Here is an 11,257-nt window from a genome sequence, read left to right as displayed (position 1 = left end):
TGTCCTGGGAACTGCTCAATGGCCTCTGCTCTGTGGATGCTGTGAAATTAAGATATTGATGTTGTATTTATATCCAAATATAGACTGCTCTGTTTGTGTATGTGTCATCTTCAGAGTAAGTCCAACTCAGCATGGAACAGTGATTTCACTTTACAGGAGATTTTGTTTACCATATAAATTAAGAGTTGTAATTAAGAAAAGACAGCTTGCCACACAGGTGGATCTCTGAGTAAGTCTGCTTCAAAGAATGCACTAAATAAGTGCCCATTGACATTGACATTGACATTGTTTTTTAATTACTAATTATTTCGTGTAGAAGATATTTATGATGATGCTATAAATCCACATTAAATATGGAAACTACAGCAGTGTCTCTGAAGACGCCCTGGTCCGTCTCAGCTGGATCAAATGTCAGATTTTTAGCTTTTTTGGGAGTTTTTCCTGCTGACTGACTTCCTGTATGTGAGCAGGTTTGGTTTAACAAAATATACATGCTATTTAATTCAATATATCTTCCGTTGTTGCTCTTCGTATTTGTGAAGTTTTGAAAGGATTCAGTTTCTTAAAACAAAACAAAAGAGAATTGACAACAACCTCTCCCTTTTCTAAAAAGAAAAAAATAAGTTTTTCTTACTGTTAACTTGTGCAGAGTGATGTTTGTGCAGCCTGTTTTCACATCCATCTGCTACAGGAGGAACGTTTCTCTGTGCTCACCTTAAAGGTGCTCTAAAGGAACGTTTCTGTAAACAAACAAGTTGTTTACATTCAGTGTTTCTCATGAAAACACTGTTCATGCTTAAGATTTAACAAATATGTGGATTGTACTTAATGCCTCATACAACATTTGCAAAGCTGTCTTTTTAAAAATATTTTAAATCCATGTTTATGGACTACCTTACAGTCTTCTTTCCCACCTTGCTGGTGCAGTGCAGTATATATCTTGGGTGTGTTACTGCCACCCATGGATTAGTGGAATAGTATACCATAGCACTATGAGAGGTCAAACACTCCACAAGCTGTAGATCAGAGTTGAACATGTGCGTACCAGCAGGACTTGGTGCCAGTTGTCGTTCATTTAAGAGAAGAAGGAGCAGGGTCAGTCCAAGCTTCTGTGGAGCCCTGGGCAAAATGCAGTGCTGTGTGTCCAAAAGGCATCTAGAAAAAACGTATCTAGAAAATCATGTAATAAATGTTAACCAAGATGAGCATCAATTAATGCACTGCACTGCATTCATTAGATTTGGGGGAGAAAAAAACACTCTGCATTTAATTTAATTCACTCCCTGGTCAAACGCAATCCCAGAAACAAACCTGAGTGTCTTTCAGTTCCGACACTCTGCCATACTAAATGTCCAGGAATACAGAAAGCTAGCTGCTAGCCAAGCCGGATTAGCTAACATTAGCTTTGCTGGATCAGTAAATTAGCCATCATAAGGCATGTTTCGACTGAGTACTTTTTGGAAGTGTTTTGGCTACGCCCACTAGTTAGTTCCCCTCAGCCTCTGTTTCCATACAGGTACTTTTGTAGCGGCTAACCAACGGAGTCCGAATGTGACAACAGACCAACGCGGCAAGCAGTGTTGCCAACTTAGCGGCTTTGTCGATATATTTAGCGCCTATTCAGACCCCTCTAGCAACTCTTTTACAAAAAAGCGACTAGTGACAAATCTAGCGACTTTCTGGTGTTATTGGAGACTCGTTCCTACTCTTCTAAACGAGTAGCAGGTGTCGTCCCTAAGCACTCACAAGCGGCCCAGTCCGCCCGCAGCAGTCTCTCCCAGCTGCAGTCAGCAGAGCCGGAGCTGTTAACCCCTCAGCGTCCAGTTGTCCAGGCAGGTACTAGGTGGATCCTCTCCCCCAAGTCACACCCATAGCGGCTCACTAGAGGGAAAAGTACCTAATGGAAACGCGTCTATACATACCTCTGTATTTTGCTCTGTTCTCTTCAGCTTCCTTCTTCCTGATGCATTAGACGACTTGGACCACTTCTTCATTAATGAATAAGAAAAAAATACTACCCTTATGCTATGTTTTTTCCTCTTTTGATGCTGCTAATGATAGTTCAAAGTGTTACGCCATCGTTCGCTGGATGGGGGGCACAATGGGTGTGCAGAATGCAACAAAACAGACTTTGCAAAACCAAAAAGCATACAGAAAAGAGAAAAAGAAAAGAACAAAAACTGCAGAACAAAAATAGAGACCATGGGCGAGAACAAGTCAACCCTTCAGGTAATTATGCACTGTATGATCACCCAAAAATGAGAATGTGTTTTCGTTAAAATCAGCCCTTCATATCTACAGAGCGAACGGGTCGTCTTTACCTGAGTCCATTGTGATGCACTGTCATGTTTCTACAGTAGTCCAGCACCAGGATTAGCTGGGCTTCAGGGCCCACATGAGGTGTCAGTACCTGATTTGTTCAGGTCCTATCCCCTGACAAATCCTGACCACACAAGGTCAATGCCTAACCTCAACCATCAGGCTGCTCTGCAGGTTGGGTGTTGCCATAAAAAGGAGTGGAATTCAAGTTCAAGACTGAAGAGAGGACCTTTATGTTACATAAGTTCTCCTGCATGCTTGGAAAGTGAGGGATGAGTAGAAGTGTATTCAGTTGGTTGTAATCTCCAGCCTCACCACTAGAGGTCACTAAATCCTAAACACAGCTTCTTTGAGCTCTGAAGAGCATTTTTCCCTAATTTATGACAATTTATAGACTGAACATTTATCATAATGGATACAAAACTAAAATGATGATGGTTTTAACCCTGGCTGTGTGTCAGACCAGCTGTCAGAACAATCCGCTCTCTTCACTGCATCACTTTAAGGTACACTTTATCTGCGTCTGCTGTGGCATTCACTCCCATCAGTCAGTCAGGATATTTTTAACTGCCCTTAATGCTCCTGAACGGAGAGTGCGCTCTGTGCATTAGCATAATGCCACATCAGTGACAGGGAGCGATTACGCTGGGGATGATTTTGTTGAGTGTAAATGTGAAATCTGATTATCCTCGATGCTCTCAGCTCGGCAGAGGAGGGAGGAGGGCCGGAAAGAGAGAGAGAGAGAGAGAGAGAGAGAGAGAGAGGGAGAGCGAGGTTGGCTGTAGGAGAGATTCAGAGGGAAGGAGGGGTTAAGATAGCAATGTGCTGAGCCAATGGCTTTTGCACAGAGCAGCTGGCTGGCATCAAGACAGGACAGGCCGCTCAGAGGACGGATACCTTGAGGACGGCTCCTCTCTGCACGCCGTAGGACGCTGAGGGTGACTTCCAGGAGGTGTTCATGGGATGCACTATCTACGCAGCCAGCCCTAAGGCCCTGCCCGCCGACGAGGCCCCAGGACAGGACAGATACTACCAGCTCCCCCACTACCGCCACCCTCATGGTAACTGCAGTCAGAGGATAGCAGCCAGCAGAGCCAGGTCAGTCAGCACCACACAGGAAGTACTCTGAGTGTTTGGCATGCTCGTCATGAGCTGCACTGATGCGGTGAAGCCAGGTGAAAGCAGCTGATGCTCAGTTAATGGTCCTTAGTCCAGCTCAGCCAATCACAGAGGAGGAGCTGTGCAGGAGGAGAGGGATGATTGAACTGGGCCAAATGGGATGTGAACGGAAACGTAACTTTAACATGAGGAAGATGGGCCTCTTGATTTAAAAATGAAATACATTCAGTGTCTTAATATTAAAAAATAAGATATTTTACTTTAAGCCATATAAACAAATGTAATACAATGCTACTCTTAAGTCATATCTACTGATGGTTTATACTTTCAGTGTATACATCTTAAAATGGTAAAATAATGAATTTTAAAAATAGGATATTAATAAGATTTTTCACTCAAATGTATCTTCATGCCTGTGGTGCTACTCCAAAGCTATATCTACTGGGGTTTTTTGTACATCTAGCGTATATATGAAAATAAAGTGCAAAACAATTACATTATAATATAAAATAAGGTGTATAAATAAGAAAGTTCACGTTCAAGTTCAAGTCTGAAGTTATCTAAATGACCGTGATGTTACTCCACCGCTATATCTACTGATTTCTTTTTTACATTGAGTGTATATATGAAGGGAAAATACTAAAAAAAAAAGATAAACAATTAAATTAAAATATTAAATACAGGACTTAAATAAAATATTTCAGTCTGACGTTATCTAAATAAATGTAATGTTAGTCTGAAGTCATATCTGAAGTTCGAATCGATCTATCTATCTATCTATCTATCTATCTATCTATCTATCTATCTATCTATCTATCTATCTATCTATCTATCTATCTATCTATCTATCTATCTATCTATCTATCTATCTATCTATCTATCTATCTATCTATCTATCTATCTATCTATCTATCTATCTATCTATCTATCTATCTATCTATCTTAGCAGTTAGGATGCCCCGCTTGAGTATACAACTTTGTGATTCAATCGTTACAAAGGTTTTGGACAAACATGCCAGCCAGCTGAATATGTGGGAGTCATATCTTCTTTGTCAGCAGTTCAGGATATTTTATCATGATTTCCCAGACGTATTCCTTTTCACACATCATAAATATATTTGTAGTTTCTTACACCTTCAATTTGGAAACGGGATTCACCCACTGAAAAATCACAAAGAATCCCAATCAGATTTATTGGCCAAGTATGTGTCCACATACAAGAAAGTATATTTAAGCTTTTTGTTGCTCTCAAACGACACAGAAATAGACATACAGCCTAAAAACAACAACAACAACAACAACAACAACAACAACGCTGTCTTTGACTACATGTCCAGATATAAATAACAGAAGTTTTTGATTCATAGTTGACAGATGTAATACTTTGCCTGCAACATGTTCATACTCAAAGTCATTCTGAAAGCCTCCTTGAAAAGTGCCTCTGTCTTTTACCGCTGCTCTGTCACACCCATCGGCATCTGATACCAACACACAGGGGACCTTTTACTGTCTGTATCATACAAATCGGTAGTTTCTGACGGCCTGGGATGATAATGGGTTGTTACATCACTGTGTGTTTGAATGTGTTTCAGTGTTCTCCTGCTCTTCATCTCTCTCTTGCTACTGCATGCTGTCGATGTGTCTGTTCAACCGACACACGTGCATTTACAAAAAAATTTAAATGCCTCTATTTCGCTCTGGCTAGTTGAGCCAGGAGGAGGGGGCAGCTGTGATGGCTGTGTGTTTACAAATAATAATAATAATAATAATAGTAATGATAATAATATTAATAAAACATTTTATTTTTAGAGCGCTTTACATGGTACTCAAAGACACTTTACAATGAAAACACAGAGAAAATGCAGTTACAGATAGATTGCAAACACCAAGAAAATGACATTTATATAAATCTTACGAGGTATATCTTTAAGAAGAATTTTGACTTTTTTACACTAAACAAACATGCAATGTGTATATTATATGATACATACACAGGAGCTGAACTTCGCAACCATTACCAAAATTCATTAAAATGCTTTTAAATGTATTCATTAGTGAAAACAATAGAACAATATAATATTCTATAATAATATATCACTTTGAAACTACTTTTACTTTTGACACTTCAAGTATATTTTGGTGATAATACTTTAAATTAAGTAACATTTTGAATGTGTAAATTGTACTTGTAACTGTAATGGTGCATTTTGTTTGGCTATGCTATCTATGCGATCTAAGTACATTTTCTACCATGAACAGTCGTCAAAGTATTCTGGACATCCGTGGAAAGAGACGTGTCTAGCTCACTCGACCACCTCTGCTCTCTGGTTAGTTGAGCCAGGAGTTTACAAACACCAATAATGTGACAATTGCTACATAGTACACATTAGTACAATTTAGATTTTTTGCGTAAAAAAACAACTCTATAGCCTATGTGCATATGATAAGATACACAAAGTATCTAAACTTGACTCCTCATAGACTACTTTTGACACTTCTAATTTTGTTGATAGTACTTCTGCACTTGTAACTGTAATAGAGCATTTTTGTTAGGCTTTTTAATTTTACTTAATGAACAAATTGGAGGGCTGCTCCCTCTCTTCACTTACTGTCTAGCTCACTGGACCACCACTGCTGTCTGGCTAGCTGAGCTGGGAGGCGAGGCCATCTTGGAAGGCTGTGTGTTTACAAACAACAACAATGAGACAAATTATTTAACAATTGTTACATAATAAATCTTTCAAGTAGAATTTCGACTTTTTACATAAAAAATACATATGCATATGATATGATGCAGACAAAGTAGCTAAATTTGACTACTCATAGACAAACAATATTAAAATACCTTTAAATGTATTCATTAAGTGGAAAAGACAGAGCATTATAATAATCTAATAACTACTTTGACGTTTATTTTTGTGAATAATACAACTGTATTTGGTTCACGGACGTGATCTAATCCATTGTCAGTTGGTGTAACCAGTATTTTTTTTTTTTGCATAAAAATCTGATATCTATTTACAGGAAAACAAAAGTGAACTAAAATGAGAAAAAAATACAGTCCACGTTTACATTGCGACATTATGGTATATAACAAATTTTACATAATTTGTCAAAACTTTAGAAAAAAATGGTTGTTTTAAGAATATGTTCTGCTCAATATTGACGAAATGTGTAAATGTAGAACTATTCAGAAATGTGTTGTTTTTTTAATGAAGTAATTATATGTATAAGTCCACTTAAATACACTGTAGGTGGAAAAAGTTTAATTTTTTTTTAAATGTTTAAAAATTATTTTGTGGTTACACCATTTGACATCCTTATTTGTCACTGTTCACTTTTTTTTTTTTTTATTCATGAATTTGTCTTGTAACTGTAATTGAGATTTTTCCTTTGTTTGGCTATGCTGTTTTTAGTTTTACTTAATGAACACATCTGAGTAGGTTTTCCACCGTGAGCAGTCGTTAAAGTATTCTGGGAGTGTGTGGGAATAAAATAGCCGCCGTGTAATCCCCTGGCAGTGTAAACAGCCCACACCGGGCTGTAGGTAAGCTCAACCCCCTCACACAGACAGGACTCACTCCTCAGGAGGTCACAGCTCCGTCGACACCGCTTTCTCCTTAGCTTTCATGAGTCTTCGCACACCAAAATTGTTTTTTGCGTCTGTTTTCCGTGGCTGAAGAACATAAAATGATTTGACAAAGACATGGAGCACAAACCGGAGGAGTTTGGTGGAGCTACGAGGCGACAACACGGCGGAATAAGTCCCAGTGGGTTGTGAAGCTACAGGTAGGAGCCGTTAAAGTTAAGTTAGCAGGCGGAAGAGTGGCGCTTCCGGTAGAGATTTCAAAACAAAAAACCAACGCTAGTCAGTAATGGGCTTAAGATTGATGTTAATGTGTGTTAAATTTAACTAATTGGTCACTAGTGATGTCTTGTAATTTATTCAAACCACGTGTGAGCATGATTTGGGTTCTTAAAGTCACACAAACACAGCGTGCTGCAAAAAGGTGTCAGTGAAATAAGTTTACCTAATCAGAAATGTTCAATTTCTTCCATTTCATTATAATATGTGATAATTATGATTCTACCATAATCATCGCGCGTTGCCCTTTAAACGTAAACTACATATTTATTTCCGTAAACTACATATGTATTTCAAAAGTTAGTCATTTTTTGCTTTTATTTTGAAATGTTTCATTTAGTTCCTCATTCTAACCTTGCTTGTTTGACAAGCTTGATTTTGATGATAAAAAGGGTAAGAAGTGCTATAGATGCATATATATATATATACATGTCAGGAATAAAATATGAAGACCTATGTAGTTATATTTGAAGTAGAAATGTGTCTGATGATTTTTTTCAAGTTTTATCAATCATAATACAGTACTTTTCCTTAGCTTATATCAGTCTGAAATGATTCTTACATTAATTTTACAGTAAAAATAAATAAATAAATGAATGCTACTTCCCAATAGTTTTTTTTTTAAAATAGAAAAATGACATTATGTTTAGTCTCTTAATGAGACAATACAAACACTTGACAAGAAGTTGGCTTTTTACAAAACTATTACTCGATTAAATCCCTTTTGGATTTCACACTAAACAGTAATTATTGTGCTCCATATAGTCTTCAATAAGAAGACCATTTGAAACCTTGTGCCGTCTTCAAAACACACATGTCATCAAAGGCTGTTTTGAGGTGCTTGCACAATGGGGAGGTTATTTCAGGAGGTCTCAAGCAGTGCAGGGTTCAGAGTCCAAAGGCTGTGCTTCTGTTGCAGTTTCATACACTTGTTTATGTCTGCTAAATACCAGACGAATAAATTAAGCTAATGTACAACAATAAGGAACAATATCCAGGGATGTACACTCTAGTTTGTCTAAGTTTAACCCACAAACGAGACTTCTCTGCTTCTAAGACAACTTTAATCTCTTCTAATAATAAGACAAACTCATCCTCAGGTTTCCATGCTATTAAACTGTTTACACACCCACTGTAAACAAGGCAGACCACATTGCTTACAGAAGTGTGTGCCTGCTGTCCTACTGAGGAGTCTCATAGATTTGACAATCCTGTGGATGGAAGTTCTATATTAAATAGTCTTTCTTTCAACTTGTTTATTTTTGGTCAAATCTTGGTAAAGCCATTGGCTGACAACTTAGTGGCACAGAGCTCCAGGGATATGAGCCAGCGGAGGCAGCGAGAGTGCAACGCTCCCAGTGACAAGCAACCTTAACAAGATTATAGTTTATTGGATTGGAGAATGTCTTGTGACAGCACAAAATGTTTGTCTCCCAAGACAAGAAAAGGACATGGAGAAGGAGAGGCGGCAAGGTGAAGGCCTTTCAATTAACTTTCATGCTAAAAAGATCCAGCCGAAAGACCATGAAGCAGGTCTAAAGGGCTCGGAAAGCAGTTTATTGGTAGTTTAATACAGTTTTTCGAAGGTTAATATATAAAAATTGTGTCTGCAGCTGTTGGGATAAACTGGGGCTGGTGATGGAAAAACAGCTGAGAAACATTTATGTTTATTTAGACAGAGTAAGGCTCTACATTTTTCCAATTTGCTACATTTCTTTCACAGTTGCTCCCTGCAGCTCTGTGGTGTTAGACTACAGGGTGGAGAAGGAAAATGCTCCTTTATACCTTAAACTCTACACAACAGCATACCCATTGACTGATTTACCAACAGGCAAAACACTTAACTGGCCCAGGGCCCTCAAAAACACCAGTTGCATTATGTGGCAATTTGTTTAGGGTCATTTGATTAATTGATATTGTGTTTTGGAATATAACAATATTTACCACTTAAGCACAATACCAGCTGAGACAATAAGGTGGGTCCTTAATTATCTAATGTTTAGACCCTGTCTTTAAGAGGAGCCCATTGTCAAAATTTGATTTGAATATCCAAATTCCTGATGCCTGAAATTACCTCGCAGGTAACTTGTCGCCATACTTTCCAGGAACAAGGTACATGGTGAACAGATACTGAGGGATTTAGGTCATGTCTAGTAGATAAGGCAAGATTTGTGAAACTCTCACAAGATGGTAAAGACATTGATCTCGAATGGTTAAGGTTAGGCATTGATCTTGAATTGTTAAGGTTGGGAATTTACCTTTTGATTATTAAGGTTAGCCATTTACCTTGAGTCCCCCAAGAGTGTTTGCAAGGGCTAAGATCTAGACCAGGAATTGGAGGTTATTATTGTCCACACAAGGAACCTTTACCTCTTCTTTATCAGATTACACCATGGAATTTTTTTAATAAATCAATAATAATAAAATAATTTACTTAGAAAACCCCATGTCTTATTTTCCTAAATCAAATGAAAGACATCAACAACAAAAAACATTGCTTTCCTGTCTGCCAAACAATGTATTGTCATCTAATGTAAATCTTATGATACAGCTCATTTTTCTAAATGATGGCTTCAATTATATGTAGCTAACTTTCCATTTCTACTATTTTATTAAGGCTATCTGTTCAGCCACTTGCACAGTCCTTTTGTATTTTGAACCTGTAGGTTAGATAATATATAAAGCGAGATTTTAATAGTGATGTTCTCTCTGCATCCGGCTTGAATCTGTTCACTACACACAGTGAACTTGTGTTACATTTGTAACTTTCAGCTCAAATTACCAACCAGCAAGCAGTGTTTTGTTCTAAACAATTTGCTAAGTGAATGATTCTGTAGCAGATAGGATCAACCTGAAAATGAGGCTGTGTGTCCATTAATGCTGTGAGGAAGATCATCAGGCTGCTTCTTGATGGCAGGCAAAAGCAATTCACTAGTTACTCACATTAGAAACCGGTCAGTTTGGTGTATCCTGCCTCTATCGCTCTTCTTACAACATAAACAATGAAACCTGAATGACATTTGCAGACAATAATCCACTGACTGAGATGATATCACACAGTGTGGTGTAGCTGAGACAACATTTAATTTTAATCATTTGTTTTTTCTACTTCCCAATCTACACAGACTAAATAAGACGAAAGACGAAAACCTCTTCATGACTAAAAAAAAAAAATGTTTTCCTCTCACACTAGATGTTTATTCTGGGGCTGTTTGTGTCAATAACTCTGTGGCCAGAGCCTGTCTGCATATAATTTCATTTCAAGATTTTTTAGACTGCAAGCAAACATTTTGGGAAGCCTGTTTCATGTTCCGTCAGACACAGTGGATGCGGTCTGGTGTCAAAAAATGCCCAGCTGTCTGGTGAAGGGTCATAAAGTCATAAGGTCTTCTTTATCTAAACAAAAAAAAAAGGTTATTAACTGTTTAAGTAACATATCTGCACACTGGTTTTAATGTGAAAATAAACAAAGAGCTGTCTTGAAGGCTGGAAATAAAAAAAAATCCATAAAAAAAAAGTAGGCCTATATGTGTTCTAAAACGTGCAGTGCTAATGGTAGGGTCAATTAAAATGGTCACTTCCCATGTGTAACAAGGCAGAACACAGTAAAGTTACACAAAACACGGAAATATAATAATATTCCTATATAAACAAGAAATATAATTTATCCAACCGACTTATAATTTTAGGGAATTCTTAAGTCATAATGTGTAAGAATGTATCTCAATGATATTGTGTTTTTTCTTAGAAAAGTCTTTCCTTAAATATATATTTTTATGCCCATAGCTGATGCAGAGAATGGGTAAAAATACTCCAATCAGTGCCTTGCGAAGAATAGCTGAGCACCACTAAAAGCAGCCCCTTTGAACATTGTTTCTGAAACTGCTCCATTTGCCTTCAGGCCCACATCTGGGATCAGATTCTCCTCCTGAATCCCTTAACCTCAGGCTTAAG

General features: G+C 37.8%; 1 protein-coding gene across 2 annotated transcripts in view; it reads left to right on the top strand.

Moving 5' to 3' along the window:
• The first annotated feature begins 3,167 nt into the window (after positions 1-3,167).
• gramd2aa (GRAM domain containing 2Aa) overlaps positions 3,168-11,257 on the top strand; it is a 35,047-nt gene continuing 26,957 nt past the window's right edge. Inside the window, exon 1 of one of the 2 annotated variants that reach the window (XM_059357631.1) lies at positions 3,168-3,417. In XM_059357631.1, the coding sequence (XP_059213614.1) occupies positions 3,278-3,417 (140 nt within the window). In that variant the 5' untranslated portion in view covers positions 3,168-3,277. Of the gene's footprint in view, positions 3,418-6,802; positions 7,228-11,257 lie in introns of those variants that run through there. The other variant, XM_059357622.1, reaches the window with a different exon arrangement.

Source organism: Centropristis striata, chromosome 2 (genome assembly GCF_030273125.1).
Source record: "Centropristis striata isolate RG_2023a ecotype Rhode Island chromosome 2, C.striata_1.0, whole genome shotgun sequence".
Lineage (NCBI taxonomy): Eukaryota > Metazoa > Chordata > Actinopteri > Perciformes > Serranidae > Centropristis > Centropristis striata.
This window is presented reverse-complemented; position numbering and strand designations above follow the sequence as displayed.